Source organism: Triticum dicoccoides, chromosome 7A (assembly GCF_002162155.2).
Source record: "Triticum dicoccoides isolate Atlit2015 ecotype Zavitan chromosome 7A, WEW_v2.0, whole genome shotgun sequence".
NCBI classification, from domain to species: Eukaryota; Viridiplantae; Streptophyta; class Magnoliopsida; order Poales; family Poaceae; genus Triticum; species Triticum dicoccoides.
Genome location: NC_041392.1, coordinates 543,490,712 through 543,509,856, shown reverse-complemented (window position 1 = coordinate 543,509,856; position 19,145 = coordinate 543,490,712). Strand labels below are relative to the sequence as shown.

The window sequence follows — 19,145 nt, the reverse complement described above, 5'->3', positions numbered from 1 at the left end:
AAAGAAACGGAGAATCGCGGGCTGTAGCTCCATAAGGCCTGCCGTAACCCCCCACAAGGCCTGCCGTGGGCTCTCAGTTTGGGCCCAAACCAGCAGCGCGTGTGCGTGCTGGTGGCACCGGCGGGACAGCAGACGAGGAAGGAGGAGGCAGCTTTAGTACCACATCGCCCACGGAGGAGGAGCGCGGAGGGCGGATGGCTATAAAAGGAGACCTGCCTCAGCATTGCAACTCATACCTTTCTCGGCCTTTTGGCTAAGATCAAGTGTAGTATCTGTTCTTATCAGTTTAATATCTGATATGTGGGCCATGTGCCCACAATGATATTAAATTTATTTTTTGTGGGGGTGGGCCCACCACAGTAGCTTGCTGCTGGGGTCCACACGTGTCGCCTGGGCGTTGCACTGCTGCCCTGGCCCGGCGCACCCCAACCAAATCAATCATTAAATTTTTGAGATCTGTACAAAAAATCAATCATTAAATTTTTGAGATCTGTACAAAAGTCAAGTTTCAGTTAGGATAGTAGTCCTAGCTAGTCCAATCAACGAGAGGAGGGATCTTCAGGTATTCAGAGCCTCAAACTACAGTTGAAAGAGAATAGGATGGATCCGACAAGGAAAATCTCCACACCTTTGAGGTGCCATCGTTCATCCTGTACGGCGCTGCAAGGTGATTTGGAAGCCACCCTATCCATCTGGTACGCACTCCATTGCTCTGCGACTGAGGAGAACAGCACCCCCAGAGAAAGATGGCAGTGAAGGAAGAGGGCCGGAAAGGAATCTCATCTCTCCTCTCCTCCGGGGAGGAGAACATCGCCTCCAGCATCACCCAGGTGTGACAGATCTGCTCCAAAGCAAGGTTTAGGTGCCTCATTTTGGTGTGACAGATCTGCTCCAAAACAAGGTTTAGGTGCCTCATTTTGGTATGTTTCTTGGGATGTGGATGTACGTGGACTCAGTTACCAATTTTGGTGAAGATTAGCTTACCCCGCTGTTTTTAGGCACAAGAGGTTTATATTTCTTGGATAAGTAGAGGGATTTGGGGAGAGTTCTTGATTGGGGAGAGCTAGTTAAGCACAGTTTTTTGCTTGATACAGACAGGTAGGCCTGCATTCATATAATTTACTTATGGTGGCCTACTTTATAGTTTATATATATGTTTATTCAGCTCATAGGTTGGACTCCACTTATACTGTAGAAATGAAGAACATTGCTAAGAAAGAGGGTGTGGCAGCTCGGCTGGTTGGAAAGATGGAAGCATACCAACCTCTTTGCTCGGTTAAGGATAGGAGCGCTCTCTGGTGCATGGCAATGCAAACCCTTTATTGATTTTATGAATCACTTGGTTCATTTATCGAATTTAAAGTCGAAATTCTGCAGTTTCTAGATGCATATATCATAGCTACAGGCTACCTGTGTCTCTGGAATTTAACCACCTAAATTTTTAAAAAGTCGATTTTCACTATATACAATCGATGTATACATGAGAAAACACAAATTGCTGTTGAACTCATAGAAAAATATTGAAGTGCGTATGTGATCATGAGCTCTACATTAGCTATCAAATTTTGATCAGGAAGATGCCAAGAAATTCTTGAATCACTGGACAGAGTTCTTGGGGTATCTCTTGAGGTTATCCTTGTAGTGTACGAAGTACAACCCGAATCTTGAGGTGTATCCAGCGGTCCACTCCCAATTGTCGAGGAGAGACCACACAAAATACCCACGAACATCACAGCCGTCCGTCCTGCAGAAATTACAGTATCAAAGATTAACTGATCCGTGGATAGCAAAAGAAGCTTTGACTGGTCAAGGGAAGGTAAAATTATGTTAGCATATTATGGAATCAGCTACATTTGTGAGGTAGTCATTGTGGTAGTTGATCCTTTTTGTGTCCTTGAGGAGACCGGCGTATCTGAGAATGGGATCATCTGAACATGTTATCCTGGTCGTAGGTCCATCTCTTGGGATCCAGGCTAGTGGGTCCATCTGAGCATATACGAGTCCGCCGGGCGCATTTATGAAAACTAGGTAATGGCAAGGAGCCGAGCCGTTTGACGTGTGCATGCCATCTGTTCCGAGATAAGCGTCATCATTATTGCATGCAGGCGAGCACCAAACGACGGGCCACGTGATGTTTCGGGCGACATGCAATCATCCCCAGCTCGGACACAAACTAACCTCTCCATTGCGCAGTTTGTTTTGGGCACGCATAAATCATAATAATCCAACGCGTCTGCGCCTGCCATGGATCTAAAGAACATCTACACCTGGGGCACCTAAACTTTTCCCAAACGCCCAAACCGACAGCCCTGTCGTGAAGCACCGATCCAGCGGAATGCTTTATATACAGCCTAAATATGAGGCGGATACAGAGCGGTCTATGTGAGTTGCCCCAGCATGGCCCACGCGTGCCCCATAAATATCCTCATCCGGAAAACCCTAGTCTGCAGTTGATGTGCACTGGGACTCGATCTTTCGATGAGAGAGGATAACTACGATTTTGGGTGGGACTTGACCCTCACGATCCGGCTACCAACCGTACAGGAAGAACCGTACACGACTGATATCCACGGCAATCGCTGAACCAACTATTGGGGAACGTAGTAATTTTAAAAAATTTCCTACGCACACGCAAGATGATGGTGATGCATAGCAACGAGAGGGGAGAGTGTTGTCTACGTACCCTCGTAGACCGAAGCGGAAGCGTTGACGCAACGTAGAGGAAGTAGTCGTACGTCTTCCCGGTTCAACCGATCCAAGCACCGTTACTCCGGCACCTTCGAGTTCTTGGCACACGTTCAGCTCGATGACGCTCCCCGGGCTCCGATCCAGCAAAGCTTCGGGAAGGAGTTCCGTCAGCACGACGGTGTGGTGACGATCTTGATGTTCAACCGTCGCAGGGCTTCGCCTAAGCACCGCTACAATATGACCGAGGTGGAATATGGTGGAGGGGGGCACCGCACACGGCTAAGGAACGATCACGAAGATCAACTTGTGTGTTCTAGGGTGCCCCCTGCCCCCGTATATAAAGGAGCCAAGGGGAGGGGGCGGCCGGCCAAGGAGGGCGCGCCAAGGGGGAGTCCTACTCCCACCGGGAGTAGGACTCCCTTCTTTCCTAGTTGGAGAAGGAGAAGTGGGAAAGAGGAGGAAGAGGGAAAGGAAAGGGGGGCGCTGCCCCCCTCTCCTTGTCCTATTCGGACTAGGGAGGGGAGGGGCGCGCGGCCACCTCTTGCCTCCTTTCCTCTTCTCCCTTAGGGCCCATGTAGGCCCAATAACCCCCGGGGGGTTCCGGTAACCCCCCGGTACCCGGTAAAATCCCGATTTCACCCGGAACGATTCCGATATCCAAATATAGGCTTCCAATATATCGATTTTTATGTCTCGACCATTTCGAGACTCCTCGTCATGTCCATGATCATATCCGGGACTCTGAACAACCTTCGGTACATCAAAACACATAAACTCATAATGAAACTGTCATCGTAACGTTAAGCGTGCGGACCCTACGGTTCGAGAACAATGTAGACATGACCGAGACACGTCTCCGGTCAATAACCAATAGCGGAACCTGGATGCTCATATTGGTTCCTACATATTGTACGAAGATCTTTATCGGTCAGACCGCATAACAACATATGTTGTTCCCTTTGTCATCGGTATGTTACTTGCCCGAGATTCGATCGTCGGTATCTCAATACCTAGCTCAATCTCGTTACCAGCAAGTCTCTTTACTCGTTCCGTAATACATCATCTCATAACTAACTCATTAGTTGCAATGCTTGCAAGGCTTATGTGATGTGTATTACCGAGAGGGCCCAGAGATACCTCTCCGACAATCGGAGTGACAAATCCTAATCTCGAAATACGCCAACCCAACAAGTACCTTCGGAGACACCTGTAGAGCACCTTTATAATCACCCAGTTACATTGTGACGTTTGGTGGCACACAAAGTGTTCCTCCGGTAAACGGGAGTTGCATAATCTCATAGTCATAGGAACATGTATAAGTCATGAAGAAAGCAATAGCAACATACTAAACGATCGGGTGCTAAGCTAATGGAATGGGTCATGTCAATCAGATCATTCACCTAATGATGTGATCCCGTTAATCAAATAACAACTCTTTGTCCATGGTTAGGAAACATAACCATCTTTGATTAACGAGCTAGTCAAGTAGAGGCATACTAGTGACACTCTGTTTGTCTATGTATTCACACATGTATTATGTTTTCGGTTAATACAATTCTAGCATGAATAATAAACATTTATCATGATATAAGGAAATAAATAATAACTTTATTATTGCCTCTAGGGCATATTTCCTTCAGTCTCCCACTTGCACTAGAGTCAATAATCTAGTTCACATCGCCATGTGATCTAACATCAATAGTTCACATCTTTATGTGGTTAACACCCATAGTTCACATCGATATGTGATCAACACCCAAGGGTTTACTAGAGTCAGTAATCTAGTCCACATAGCTATGTGATTAACACCCAAAGAGTACTAAGGTGTGATCATGTTTTGCTTGTGAGATAATTTTAGTCAACGGGTCTGTCATAATCAGATCCGTAAGTATTTTGCAAATATCTATGTCAACAATGCTATGCACGGAGCTACTCTAGCTAATTGCTCCCACTTTCAATATGTATCTAGATCGAGACTTAGAGTCATCCAGATCCGTGTCAAAGCTTGCATCAACGTAACTCTTTATGACTAACCTGTTGTCACCACCATAATTGAGAAATATTTCCTTATTCCACTAAGGATAATTTTGACCGCTGTCCAGTGATCTACTCCTAGATCACTATTGTACTCCCTTGCCAAAAACAGTGTAGGGTATACAATAGGTACACAGCATGACATACTTTATAGAACCTATGATTGAGGCATAGGGAATGACTTCCACTCTCTTTCTATCTTCTGCCGTGGTCGGGTTTTGAGTCTTACTCAATTTCACACCTTGTTACACAGGCAATAACTCTTTCTTTGATTGTTCCATTTTGAACTACTTCAAAATCTTGTCAAGGTATGTACTCATTGAAAAAACTTATCAAGCGTCTTGATCTATCTCTATAGATCTTGATGCTCAATATGTAAGCAGCTTCACCGAGGTCTTTCTTTGAAAAACTTCTTTCAAAAAACTCCTTGCCATACCTTGATGGTTGAAACGTAGTTGCCGATGACCACGACCATTGTGGTGGTTGACCATTTGTTCGTCTTCGGTGTCACCAGAATAATCCTCGTAGTTGTCCCCATGTTGTTCAACGCGGGGAGGAATTTGTTGGTGCTGGTTTATGGTGATGGCATCAGTGACAGTAGTTGGGTGTTGTGGATGACCCATGGGCACACGCCGAGCTCGCGAAATAGGGCAACACCTGCAGAGCTGCGAGGATCAACATTGGTGTTGACGCGGGGTGCAACCTGCAACTCATCCAGACGTGACAAGATGTCATGTAGATGTGTGTTGGCAACACCCTCTGCATCCTCGATGGCCTTGAGCCTCTCTTCGGCCGCAATTTGGGCACCCTCAAGTTGGGCGAGACGCTCGCTGGTGACTTTCAAATCTGCGGTGAGGCCCTCAAGTGTGGGTTGTTCCTGGGCCATTGTTAGAGAAAGAGAGAGAAAAAACACAGTGTATAATCCCTATCAACTAGTAGGACGTGGTGGAGAAAATTCGCTCACACTCAAGCTTAGTATCAAATTCTTACTTGTTCTTACCAATGCAACTGGTGGTGATCGGCGCGTTGGTGTTGGCTTCAAACTACCAATGGAGATTGAATGGAGCGATAACCAGGAATCAGTAAAGCCGGGACCTGTACTTATTGGTAGAAAAAAGTGTAGCTTGGCAAAGGCTTCTCAACTCACAATATTAGTGGCACAATTTAGCAAAAAGCAATGCAAGTTGAATAATTGCTCAAACTCCTAGCTAGTGCTGGCAGTCGACTAGTAAGAGATAAAACAATCTAAGCCCAGATACTGAATCAAGTGAATGGAAAGCGATGAAAGTATGATAGCTCTAAATAGCTAGGTATAAGTGAGGTATAAACAATGTGTATGACAACACTCGAAAATAGATGATAGACAAAGTTGCGAGCAAGTAGCAGCAAAAATAATGTCCAGGGTAGCAAACAGAACAAAGTAGTCCAAAAGAGATGAGCCGGCCTGATCTTTTTTTTCAACTTTTTTTTCTTTTTTTTCCTTTGTTTTTTTTTTTTTGCTTTTTTTGCTTTTTTTTTTTCAGGCCGGTTTCTAGCAGAAGATACGTAGGACACAATTTGGAGTAACAAGGACGTAGATTCTTGTTTGTTGGAACTTGTGCTACTAGAGCTTAAATACTGCTAGCTAACCACCAGATAAAATAAGGCACAGTTCTCACGGTGATGCTTACCGGCATGCAAGATCGGAAAGAAAATTAAGGGAACAATACATGTCGGGAAGACAAACACGTGAAAACGGAAACAAACACCGGATAAAAGAAAAGATTAAACAAATAGATTGGCGTGCGTGAATAGACGGACACGCAAACAACAGGAGAAAGTAAGACGTGACGTATGGTGCGGGATTGTGGCTTTACTGCTGCGCGTGTCATGCAAAGAAAAGGCGAGGAATCCGGTAGCAAAGAAACAAGAATTGAGACACAATCGGATGCAATCAGCTCCTTTTTTTGGATTTTTTTATAGACAACTAATTGGCGGAACAGAATATTACAGTGGAGAAAAGAAGGATTGATCTAGTAGATATTTTTTCCCAAACTAATCTAAACCAGCACTAATAACAGGATGAATGCAACCAAAAATTCAACAAAGCAAATACCAGATGCAAATTGCTAAAGGCTAAAAACGATAGGTGCAGCGGATGAACTAATCTAATTTTTTTGGCTTAATTTTTTGTGGGTTGTAGGACTGAAAAATAATCTAACCTAATAAAACTGTAAATCTCTCACCGATGAACCTGAAAACTGATACCACTTGATGTGCACTGGGACCCGATCTTTCGATGAGAGAGGATAACTACGATTTTGGGTGGGACTTGACCCTCACGATCCAGCTACCAACCGTACAGGAAGAATCGTACACGACTGATATCCACGGCAATCGCTGAACCAACTCCACGGCGTTATCGACCGAGCCAACGGCGCGATCGACCTATCCACGAAGGATTTTTCCTGCAAGCAAATCAAAGAACATGCAAGAAAATAATAGCCAAGCAATCTCAAAATTGCGAATGTGCTAGATGGAATTAATCTCACAAGATGAGGTTCCGATAGGATGTCTTGACGGTCGCACTAGCCGCTACGAGCGAAGACAAATAAAAATAGCAATATAGCTAAACTTCTCTAAACAAAACCCGAATCTAAACCCTAACAGTAGCTAGCTATTTATTAAAGCCGTCCACCGCCTTCGGATGTTGATGCGATAGGTCTTGGTGAATACGTCCAAACGATGAGACGGCCCATACGCGTGCACAGCAGGCCGGACTAGTTTATTCGCTGGCCCAAAGTTGCTCTCCCAACGCACCAAAAAATAAGGTCTTGGACCCACGTGCGTGGCTGGTTTGGATCCTAGGAGCAAAGTCCAAAACTTGTGTGGTCTTGCGCACTTGGACATTATGTACCACGTTGCATGCATGTTGGATGAATTGGTGGGAAACGCGTTCATGCAATTACTTTTTCTTCTTGTGAACGGACATGCATCTCCATCTTTCATCTCTAGAGCATCTCTTGTTGACTCTCTGGTCCATTCGTTTCTGGGTACAAATAAATCACAACATGAGTGTAATATCATAGTTCTATTTGTTAAATAATATATCCAAAAAACGAAAGTACCTGGTTAATAAATTGCCGTGTAATATTCATAGACGTTTCTAAGATAGCTATGTGCACATCAGCAGTCAACCAGGACTCCACTTTAGTCCCCTCTCTGTCCACTCCACTTTCAATCCCCTCCGAACCCAACGATGGCCAGCGACCGAAGTAGCGCTGCCTCCGGTGGGGAATCCGGCTCCGACGATGATGTGGAGGAAGTCGCCCTCCGCATCGCTTTGAGGCGTTCGCAGTTCGACCAAGGAAGATCCAGCAGCGGCGGATCTACTTCATCAGCGCCTGGCGCCCGTCGACGTCGTCAGCCCGTCCCGCGCAGCGCTCCGCTCCTTAAGGTACGCCCCCACCACCACCCTCTGCTCCGGAATTGGTACCCGGCCACCACTGGGGCCTCGTGCCCGCACCGGAGCCGGCACGTCCAAGGACGCCCGAGGCGCGAGCAACTCGGCACGAGCGGCATCAGGCGTGGGAGAGGGCGGCGGCGGGGGAGGCGTTGTGTGCGCACCGGTCGATCCTGATGTCGCGCTCCTCCGCCGCAAGAATGCCAATGCGCTCCGACTCGCCATCAAGTTGTCGGAGCGTGAGGTAAACAAGGAGGCGACGGCGAAGGCGTAGGCGGCCTGTCATGCAAAGGAGCAAGATCGCCTGCTTCGTATATTCTCGGGCAAAAGGTGCAACTCCGACTCCGACCTGATGGACGGCTCCAGCTTCGACGACGACGCACCTACACATGCCCGACGCCTACATGACAGAGGGGCATAACCGCGTCGAGGGCTGGATGGTGAAGGGGCCGGCGAGGAAATGATGATTTCTTTCGTCCTTCCCTATTTTATTGACATTTTATCCATGTTCTAAGTATTTGTATTATGAATTTGCACTGTCCGTCGATGAACATTTGATGAACTATGTGCTTTTGTCCGGCGATACAATGATGATCGGGCTAGTTGATCATGTTTTATACTTTACACATTGTGTTGCATGGGTTGAATGACTTTGGGGTTCCGGATATGAGGGATGCGGATTTGGAAGCCAACATATGAGGCGTGCCAGGTGAGTGCCCGGACGCGCCTGGACATTTGAGAGGCCGGATTTGCAAGTCTGGCTGTAGATGCTCTAACTTAGAGCTCAATTATGGAACCCGGCCTTGACCCCGAGCCCCTGATTCAGAGCATCATCGTGTAGGGAAAAAAAGTGCGTCAAGTACATCGCACTAGATAATGCTCATTAGCATAAATTTCGAACCATTTCATAGATAGTTCCATTTCATAACTAAAGGGAGTGCGCCCATCTTACAGAAGCCGGTCGATACTGACTAACACACTGACGATACAGACCAAAAGGGTACGACACCAACGATTAGATGCAGTAGGGGGCGAATACAATATGCATCTGTTGATATCCTACATCGAGATCACTTGAAAAGAACGAACAAAGAAAAGGAAGGAGTCCGGGCATGGGTGCCATGGCCAAATCAATCAAACGAAGTGACTCTTAATTAAGCCGGCCATAATAGGGAGGGACGCGACATTAATTATTCCAAAGAAAAGGAAAGGAGCCTGGTGCCTGCCATGGATGGCTAAATGGTAAATGTCTACCTAATTTAAGGAAGCTTAAAAAGAAAAGGAAGAAACCGAGGTGGTGACATGGCTAAATTCAATCGAACATAAAATGACTATTAATTAAGCCTACCATAATAGAAAGAGGTGATGAATATAGATTGGACCGACACCTTCTCATATGTTTTTTCTTTAATTTTCCACCTTCTCATATGTTATTGGTGAGGCGTGCATACCTCCTGATCAATTGCACTCCAAATTAGAACGTTCCACAAAATGAATACAATTAGAACGCCATAAAAAGTGTTCTCACGTTTTAATTTTTGTGTCAGTTTTAATGTCTTCTAACTTTTGGAAAATCTTATTCAATTTTTTAAAATCCTTCATGCATCTTAAAATGTTTGTGTAACTTTATTAAGAAACTGTTCATGTATGGGAATAATATTTATATAATTTAAAACATATTCGCCCTTTTCTCGAAAAATCATGTAATTCTAAAAAGTGTTCATGTGCTTAAAAATATATTCGTAATTTAAAAAATACCCATGCCCTTTAAGATATTCCATGTGATTTAAAAGGTGGTTGTGCTCCAAAAAGAATGTTGATGCATTTTGGAAAATAAATATGTAATTTTAAAGTCAATGGGCGTATGAGGGACTAGACGTAGACAATACCTCGGGAAGGGTGGCATTCATGCCCCATCTCGATGAGATTAGGTAAAACAACATTAAACATTCACTTGCAACGGCGTAGTTTAGTGAGAGATGTGAGTGTGGTGGCCGAGATCATCACCTTTGAATTGACCATATTTGCATGCATTCCAAGTTTGACCATCGGTGAGGGCGGGAAGGAGGATAAACAACAACATAAATGAGATACTGTATTCAAATAGATAACATGCACCACTGAATTGGTCTTGAGTCATGCTTATTGTGCTAGAAGTATGTGATTTTTTTTCTCCCGCTGTAACGGGCACGTTTGCTAGTAGATTCTAATATGGTGACCATCAAGTTGGCGCCCTATCAGCGGGATGGCAGCAGCCATGACTTGATATGGCCGCCCCATAGAGCTATCTGCGTGAAGATCTGCTGGCTCGTGCGCGTCCAGCCTGATTGATGCCCGGTGCTGGTGAGCAGTAGGTGGTTTGGGGCTTGCGATCGACCTGTGCGGCGGGATTCACGCATCCACGCACTGGTTGATGCATGGGCGCCGGCGGCAACTGAGCTATTCGACGGGCAAAGATCATCCTACCCAAAAACAAAGGAAAGACCTCGACCTGCGTGAGATCACCTACGGGAGAAAAAAACATGAACCCTAGATGCATCAAGGTGATTTCTGATAGGGTGCTTACGTTGTAATCCACGCACTATGAGAACGAACCGGAGGCGGACATGGCTCCCGATCTGGCAGCGGCGGCGGGGATGGATTAGTGAAGAGGGTGCGGGTCGTACTTATCCACCTACCGACGGGCAGGTCGCCGTTCGCTGCGTCTGTCCCCATACAGCGGAACAGTTTGGCTCAGAAAAACAACTGATCCATCCATACTCCACCCGGTTGATCGTCAATTTAATGCGTGGGTCCTCCCCAACAATAATTTAGCAATACGGGTAACGCATCCGGGAAGAAATACAGAAAACGTGTGCATCCCGATGTGGCCCAACTGACTAGATTTCAGGATCAGCTGTGCTCACGACCAGAAACGAATTTTCGGTCCTTGAGGGCCTTCTTGAGGGAGATCTATTGCTGTAATCCATCCCTGAAACAAGGGAGTTACTTTAATGTTATGTCGAATGCACATTAGTTACACTTGATTGAAAACATGCACATCCTTTTCCTTTGTTATGTTCAAAAACTTTGAATATGTTTTTTCTGTCTCTTTGCAGTGTTGTAATATTCAGATGTAGCAAATCATATTGTGCATATACTGATATACTTGCCATTTTCAGCGATGTAGACTGTCGGAGGTGTTGTATCTATCATTGACATAGTTCATGAGGCTCCTCATGCTGCCAGGCACAATGTACAACCATATCGAATTGGCTTGCACGTATGGAGGCTAACAAGAGCAATATTCAGTCATGATGCCTGCAGTACCGCTCAAAAAAAAAGTCATGATGCCTGCAGTTAATTTTCAGAAATCCAAATGCAACATTTTTACAACAAAAAATTGTCAGTCTGCATGTTGCTAATGTGATGGTTATTTTATTGCCAATTGGCTTCCCATTTCTGAAAGCTGACAATGTACACATGAGTATGAAGTTAGATTTAAAAAAAATCAAGATACATGAGGGGTAGGAACTGAACTTACGGAGGCTGATGGATCCGCTGTCTGCCAAGGTATCATTCAGCAAGTATTTGATGATAGTGGTATGGTCTTCCTTTGTGTACCATCCTAGCTGAAACTCTTGTGCTCTCTTGGTGGCCTCAACGTCAGCTGTGGAGTTTGAGATAGGCTCGTACCATATCACATCCAATGACATCCCCACCTCTCCATTCTGCTCTGCCTGCATAATGTTGATGCACAGAAACTCAGTCTTCTATTGTTCATTTCAAACTATATTTTAACTTCAGGCCCAAGGGGAAATCACATCAAGGGTGTCTGACCTTGTACTTCTTCCTGTAGATGTCTGAAACTGTGGTGTGAGCGAGGATGATGTTGTCAGCGACAATGTATTATGCAAAAAAGAATTTATGCAGGATACCAACACCCCCCTGCATGCATGCATATCATCCTAGGATTTTTTTTTAAATCACCGAATTATCCCTGTTCATTTGTCCACTAGTTGGTGTATGTACTTATGTGTACACGAATAGCAACTGAATTCTTATATTATGGGACGGAGGGAGTACAAGATTATTAATGGCAGGCGCAAGCTGGAGATTTACAACATTTAGACATATGAACCTCAAGCTGGAAATTGTTTCTCAAAAAAATAAGGGACAGGAAATTGGCCGACATACTCGTAGTTCTCTCAGCCATGCATTTCAAACTGCTTTTTTTAGAAAATTCAAAGTACTAGTCTGTAATTACAGGAGGAGAAGGGAAGGCACAGGGCCCAACGGAGGAGGAGAATCGCGGGCTGTACTGCCATGGGCTCTCAGTTTGGGCCCAAACCAGCAGCGCGTGTACGTGCTGGTGGCACCGGCGGGACAGCAGACGAGGAAGGAAGGAAGCAAGCAGGCAGGTTTAGTACCACATCGCCCACGGAGGAGGAGCGCTGAGGGCGGATGGCTATAAAAGGAGACCTGCCTCAGCGTTGCAACTCATACCTTTCTCGGCCTTTTGGCTAAGATCAAGTGTAGTATCTGTTCTTATCAGTTTAATATCTGATATGTGGGCCATGTGTCCACAACGATATTAAATTTATTTTTTGTGGGGGTGGGCCCACCACAGTAGCTTGCTGCTGGGGCCCACACGCGTCGCCTGGGCGTTGCACTGCTGCCCTGGCCCGGCGCTCCCCAACCAAATCAAGCAAACTTTTGAAATCTGTTAAGTTCGGTTTATGCCATTACTTCCAATGGAAGCTACTGTACTTTATTCTGAACTTTAAGGCCGTGCTTGGATTAGGTGTAAAATAATACAGAGGTGTTTTCTTTACACGTGTAATTTACCGGCCAGTGAGCAATTTCCGGCCGGAAACGAAACGACCGAGCGAGGCATGTATTTTTTACGGAGGTATTTGAAACGAAAACGCTGATCCAAACAGGCCCTAAAGGGTATTCTGAAGGTGTATCTCAAACCGTGTTGGGTTTTGCAGTAGCCCGTAGAGATCTTCAGGTATTCAGATCCTGAAACTCCCGGTGAAATCCGTTGCATCAAAATTGCCACACGTGAATTTCATTCTTGCTAGAGGTTGTTGGGACAAGTACATCATGGTTGATTTATCTATTGTATGGAGTGACAGCAAAGACAGAACCGTACAATAATTGTATATGTCCCATTCCTCCGAGAACTGGGACGAGAACACCACCCACCCGAAGAGAAAGAGAGGGAGCTATGGCTGTGGAGGAAGAGGGCCGGAAAGGAATCCCATCTCTCCTCTCCTCCGGGGACGGGGAGGAGAACATCGCCTCCAACATCACCCAGGTGACAGATTGTCTCCCCTCCTCATCTTCTGCTCCGAAACAAGGTTTATGGTGTCTCAGTCTTGGACTGTTTTCTTGGATGTGGATGTGCGTGGGCTCCATTGTCAATCTCGGTGAAGATTCGCTTATTCCACTGTTTTTAGGCACAAGAGGGTTATATTTCTTGCATAAGTAGAGGATTTCGGGAGAGTTCTTGACAGGGAATAGCCAGTTAGGCACAGGTCTTGCTTGGTAGGGATCAGGAGGCCTGCATTTAAATCATTTATTTACTTATATGGTGGCCTACTTTGTATTTTTGTTCAGCTCATAGGGTGGACTCCACTAATAGAAATGAAGAACATTGCTAAGAAAGACGGCGTCGAAGCGCGGTTGGTTGGAAAGATGGAAGCGTACCAACCCCTTTGCTCAGTTAAGGACAGGAGCGCTCTCCGGTGCGCGCCAATGCAACCCTTTGTTGATTTTATGACTCACTTGGTTCATTTCTTGAATTTATAAGTCGCGGTGTGCAGTTCCTAGATGCATATACATCTAGCTACAGCCTACAGGCTACCTGTGTCTCTGGAATTTAACCACCTAAATGACTGTGATGATGCTCCTATTTTTGCAGTGAAAAGAAAAGAACTGTAAACTATTTCTTTACCAGAGTGCGTGCAATTTTGTCTGCAGGATGATTGAAGATGCAGAGGAGAAGGGCTTGATTTCACCTGGTGTTACGACACTAATCGAGCCAACAAGCGGAAATCAAGGAATTGGAATGGTGTTCATCGCTATTCAGAAAGGCTACCGGTTTATTGCTGTTATGCCTGCAAAATATTCACTTGACAAACAGATGCTACTGAGATTTTTGGGTGCTGAACTTATCTTAACAGGTGAGAACCAGGATCCCCCCCCTAGAAACGGTCACAAACTCACAGATACTTTGAGTGTCCCTTGTATGCCGGCGGGGAAATTGCTCTTCCATCATCTAACCAAATAGTACTCCCTCTGTAAACTAATATAAGAACGTTTAGATCACTATTTTAGTGATCTAAATTCTCTTATATTAATTTATAGAGGGAGTAGTACTTAAAGTGTCTAAATATTTTTCGATGAATCTTTACTGCAGATCCTGCAAATGGGTTTAAAGGAATGATTGGCAAGGTAGAGGAGCTGATGAAGACTATACCAAATTCTCATTGTCTTAATCAAGTCACCAATCCAGCAAACCCAGATGCACACTTCAAATGGACTGGTACTTATATCTGAAATGTCATCTTTTACAAATTACAACTGTCTTTAGTTACCGACTATGACTCTTTTATATTTTCAATACATTCTTGGGCAACAGTTTACTCCATTATCATTTTTTGGAACAAACTTCAGGACCCGAGATATGGAAGGACACAGCAGGCAAAGTGGATATGTTTGTGGCCGCTGTTGGCTCAGGAGGCACACTGACAGGTGTAGGAAAGTACCTGAAGATGAAAAATCCATCCATAAAGATAGTGTGTGTGGAACCTTCAGAAAGCGCTGTAATTTCAGGTAATCCCTTAACCACACTATGTGGTGCTAGTTTCAACTTCTTGTAATGGACTTCCAACCAATCAGAACCATCAATGAATAAGTGCAGATGAACAGAAACATTCAGGATGTGCAATAGTAACCAGAGACATTGCTGTTTGATCCTGTGTTCAGGAGGCTCACCGGGGTCACACAAGATTCAGGGCACGGGGCCAGGGTTCATACCGGAGGTTCTCGACACGTCGGTCATCGACGAGGTCGTGACGGTGAGCACGGAGGAGGCCATGGTGATGGCGAGGAGGCTGGCGAGGGAGGAGGGCCTGCTTGTCGGCATATCCTCGGGTGCAAACGTCGCTGCTTGCATCAAGGTAAACTTACTGTTGATGTCCAGCAGGTTACATACACTATCATCTTTGCTGGCTGTGTTAGTTCTGATTTCGCGAGTCTCTGGCAGATTGCGGCGAGAGAAGGGAACGAGGGCAAGATGATTGTTACCATATTCCCCAGCGCTGGCGAGAGATACCTGAACTCTGATCTCTTTGCGCTTGTTAGGGAGGAATGTGAGAATATGACTTTTTGATGTCATGGGCAGCTCTCATTAAGTAGAATGGGTGCTATTTTTCATGTGTTCGTAAGTGTCAGCAGAAGGTACAGTGAATCCTCTGTTCTTGCTTTTCAAAAAACAGAGCATGCCTTTGCTTGTTTGAATACATGTGGTCGGATACAGGCTAATTGAATGGAAGAAATCATATGCTGATCTTCATAAGGGCACTCTTATCTTTTCTTGTCCGGCTCAATAATTATCTATAAGGGCCCAGAGAGGCCATTTAATTTAGGGAATATGGTATGTCTAAAAAGTCAATTTTCCTATATACAATCGATGTATACATGAGAAGTCACAAATTGCTATTGAACCCTGTCTAGAAGTCATAGAAAAATATTGAAGTGCGTATGTGATCATGACCTCTACATTAGCTATCAAATTTTGATCAGGAAGGTGCCAAGAAATTCTTGAACCACTGGACTGAATTCTTGGGGTATCTCTTGAGGTTGTCCTTGTAGTCTACGAAGTACAAGCCAAATCTCGAGGTGTATCCAGCGGTCCACTCCCAGTTGTCGAGAAGGGACCACACAAAATACCCGCGAACATCGCAACCGTCCTCCCTGCATAAATTGCAGTATCAAAGATTAACCAATCTATGAATAGCAAAAGAATTTTCGACTGATCAAGGGAAGGTAAAATCATGTTAGCACCTTATGGAATCAGCTAGATTTGTGAGGTAGTCATTGTGGTAGTTGATCCTTTTTGTGTCCTTGAGGGCCTTCTTGAGGGAGATGAAGGGGCTGTTGCTGTCATCCATCCCTGAAACAACAGAGTTAATTTAATGTTATGTCGAAGGTACATCTTTTTTTTTGCGGGGGATGTCGAGGGCACATCAAGTACACTTGATTGAGAATATGCACATCTTTGTTAAGTTCATAAAGCTCTAAAGCGGTTTCTGTTCCATCTCTTCGCAGTGTTTTGCTAATCAAATGGAGAAATTCATATTGTGCATGTACTTGCCATTTTCAGTGATGTAGACAGTTGGAGTGTTGTATCTATCTTTGACATAGTTCATGAGCCTCCTCATGCTGCCAGGCACAATGTACAACCATATCGAATTGGCCTGCATGTATGGAGGCGAACAAGAGCAATATTCAGTCATGACGCCTGCAGTTAATTTTCAAAAATTCAAATGCAATATTACAACACAAAAATTTCAGTCTGCATGTTGCTAATGTGATGGTTACCTTATCTCCAATTGCCTTCCCATTTCTGAATGCTGGCAATGTACACAAGATGCACACATGAGTATGAAGTTAGATAAAAAAAATAAAGATGCAAGACGGGTAGGGACTGAACTTACGGAGGCTGACGGATCCGCTGTCTACCAAGGTATCATTCAGCAAGTATTTGATGACAGTGGTATGGTCTTCCTTTGTGTAGAATGTGGTGTAGTGATTGATCCCCACGAAGTCCAGCGACCCCTTCACCAAATCGGCCTCTTTCGTCATGAACCTCGGCAGCCTTTGTCCGACCCTTGATCTCATCGTCGCCGGGTAATCACCGAAGAAGAAGGGATCGGCAAACCTTTTGACATTACCTCATTTTATCTCAGCAACTCCTAGAAACTTAAAATTGGAACTACTATGCTAGCTTTGTTTATTTTCACTCTACGAAACTGCTAGGTTAGCTCTCTTATTGGCATATCCATCCGTGATTAGATTAATTAGTAGGAAATAGTTAATGGATTTAGTGAGTGAGGCTCACTGACCATCCCAGCTGGAACTCTTGTGCTCTCTTGGTGGCCTCAACATCAGCTGTGGAGTTTGAGACAGGCTCGTACCATATCACATCCAACGACATCCCCACCTCTCCATTCTGCTCTGCCTGCATAATAATATTAATGCACAGAAACTCAATTTTTATTGTTCATTTCAAACTATATTGCAACTTCAGGCCCAAGGGGAAATCACATCAATTTTCAAAGAGTGAAACCTGAACTAAACCAATATATAGGATGTTAAGACTTCCGACCGACCTTGTACTTCTTCCTGTAGATGTCTGAAACCATGGCGTGAGCGAGGATGATGTTGTGAGCGACAATGTAGGGCTCGGTGCCGGAGCTCCCTTGCTTGCAGCAGAGGTGGCGGAGCACGGAGCAGCGGCCCGGCGCGTGGATCCCGCTGTCGTAGCCCTGCACCGCCACCGTGTGTGGCTCGTTGAAGGTGATCCAACGCTTCACCCTGTCCCCAAACGCTTTGAAACACGTCTCCGCGTATGCCGCGTAGTCGTTGCTGCATCGGCAGTTTGCATGTTTGGGTTGTTAGACCACCATTGCAGTTAGACCCAAGGAAAAGTTGCTCCAAATCAAGGTGCCTACGGTACACACATTATCTGCCTGTCAAGCAATCCATTGTACTTGTCTTCCAGGGCCTGGGGAAGGTCCCAGTGGTAGAGGGTTACATACGGCTTAATCCCTGAAAGAAAAATACCAGTTCACCTTGTTAGTATGGTCATAACTAATTTGGAATCAGCAGTTATTTTCGATAAAACTTCGACACTGGTCAATAATGTTTTGATCTTCAGATTGTATAAAAATTCACCTTTTGCTAGGAGTGCATCAATGACCTTGTTGTAGTGGTTGATGCCTGCTGGGTTGACCTCACCGGCGCCATCTGGACATAAAAAACACACACAAGGCTATTACTGTTAGTGTGCTGATATGTTAATTTATTTCTCCATAATTTGACAACCCTGTCTATCAGTCAAATTATCAAGGGGCGCAGAAAACTTGTATTAATAATGCATACTTGGGAGAATCCGAGACCATGCAATTGAGAATCTGTAGGCATCCAATCCCATATCTGCCATGAGCTGAATGTCCTCCTGAAGTAGTTAGTTGTTTCAAGGACCATGAGTATATTGTACAACGTGTGCATAATTAAACGCTCATGTTCATATTCGGCGGCACATTCTACGAAATATTATGTATCATCTTGATGCGCTAATCTATAGTGCCTATATTTCCAAAAAGGAGAAACCTGAAAACGGTGGTAGTGGTCAACAGCAACATCGGCATTGCTGAAGTCAAGGATCTTCCCTACATAGGAGAAAAAGGTATTTGTAAGAAGATTGTATCACCATCTTGAATCATAATATGACTGCTAATTTTAGTGGCCAAGGTTAGTCCCATTGCTGAGTAAATACATATTCGGTCATCAGACCTCATGAGCGACCACTCCCCAGTTAATCTATGGTATACTTTCATGTGCCAACAATGCTTCTATTCCACTGAAAAAAATGTTCTATCACAAAACAAAACAATTGTTTATGTTACCAAATGTGTGTGCGAATTTGTCCCAAATTGTAGGTCCTCTTCCATCCACATTGACGGCTCCCTCGTACTACCAACAGAAAAAACATGATTTCAGAAAAAAAAAACCATATACCATAATATATATGCTTATTACTCTAAGAATATTTACACAAAATTTACTCATAGTTGGATTAATACATTGCGTAAGAAAACTAGAGAAGATCCTGGTGCACACCACAGGTCCCCACCTTTTCGATTAAAAAAAAGGTCATCTTCCCAAAACTGAGAGAGAACCCCCGCCTCTCCATCGAGTGATGCAC

The 19,145-nt window shown here is 44.7% G+C and overlaps 2 protein-coding genes, 2 non-coding genes and 2 pseudogenes across 4 annotated transcripts in view; 4 read left to right on the top strand and 2 right to left on the bottom strand.

Annotated features, from left to right (window-relative positions):
• The window catches only part of LOC119331644, a 2,993-nt pseudogene extending 1,892 nt beyond the window's left edge, over positions 1-1,101 (top strand).
• On the top strand, positions 233-429 carry LOC119334767. The gene has a single exon (XR_005161531.1). It is a non-coding gene; the product is annotated as a U2 spliceosomal RNA (small nuclear RNA).
• Positions 1,102-1,569: 468 nt separating the features above from the next.
• Positions 1,570-12,722, bottom strand: LOC119333601 (annotated as a pseudogene).
• LOC119334768 lies at positions 12,646-12,842 on the top strand. The gene has a single exon (XR_005161532.1). It is a non-coding gene; the product is annotated as a U2 spliceosomal RNA (small nuclear RNA).
• Positions 12,843-13,118: 276 nt separating this feature from the next.
• On the top strand, positions 13,119-15,728 carry LOC119330164 (cysteine synthase-like). The gene is made up of 7 exons (XM_037603281.1): positions 13,119-13,466; positions 13,769-13,896; positions 14,132-14,334; positions 14,571-14,696; positions 14,828-14,986; positions 15,140-15,333; positions 15,420-15,728. The coding sequence occupies exons 1-7, from the start codon at positions 13,377-13,379 to the stop codon at positions 15,543-15,545; spliced, it is 1,026 nt and encodes a 341-aa protein (XP_037459178.1). The 5' UTR covers positions 13,119-13,376; the 3' UTR covers positions 15,546-15,728.
• LOC119330163 (beta-glucosidase 34-like) overlaps positions 15,720-19,145 on the bottom strand; it is a 5,271-nt gene continuing 1,845 nt past the window's right edge. Inside the window, exons 2-13 of the mRNA XM_037603280.1 lie at positions 18,847-18,913; positions 18,551-18,609; positions 18,320-18,395; positions 18,113-18,184; positions 17,899-17,986; positions 17,548-17,803; positions 17,281-17,396; positions 16,873-17,096; positions 16,757-16,788; positions 16,530-16,632; positions 16,220-16,328; positions 15,720-16,129 (exon numbers count right to left, since the gene is read on the bottom strand). Of these exons, the coding sequence (XP_037459177.1) occupies positions 15,955-16,129; positions 16,220-16,328; positions 16,530-16,632; positions 16,757-16,788; positions 16,873-17,096; positions 17,281-17,396; positions 17,548-17,803; positions 17,899-17,986; positions 18,113-18,184; positions 18,320-18,395; positions 18,551-18,609; positions 18,847-18,913 (1,377 nt within the window). The 3' untranslated portion in view covers positions 15,720-15,954. The remainder of the gene's footprint in view (positions 16,130-16,219; positions 16,329-16,529; positions 16,633-16,756; positions 16,789-16,872; positions 17,097-17,280; positions 17,397-17,547; positions 17,804-17,898; positions 17,987-18,112; positions 18,185-18,319; positions 18,396-18,550; positions 18,610-18,846; positions 18,914-19,145) is intronic.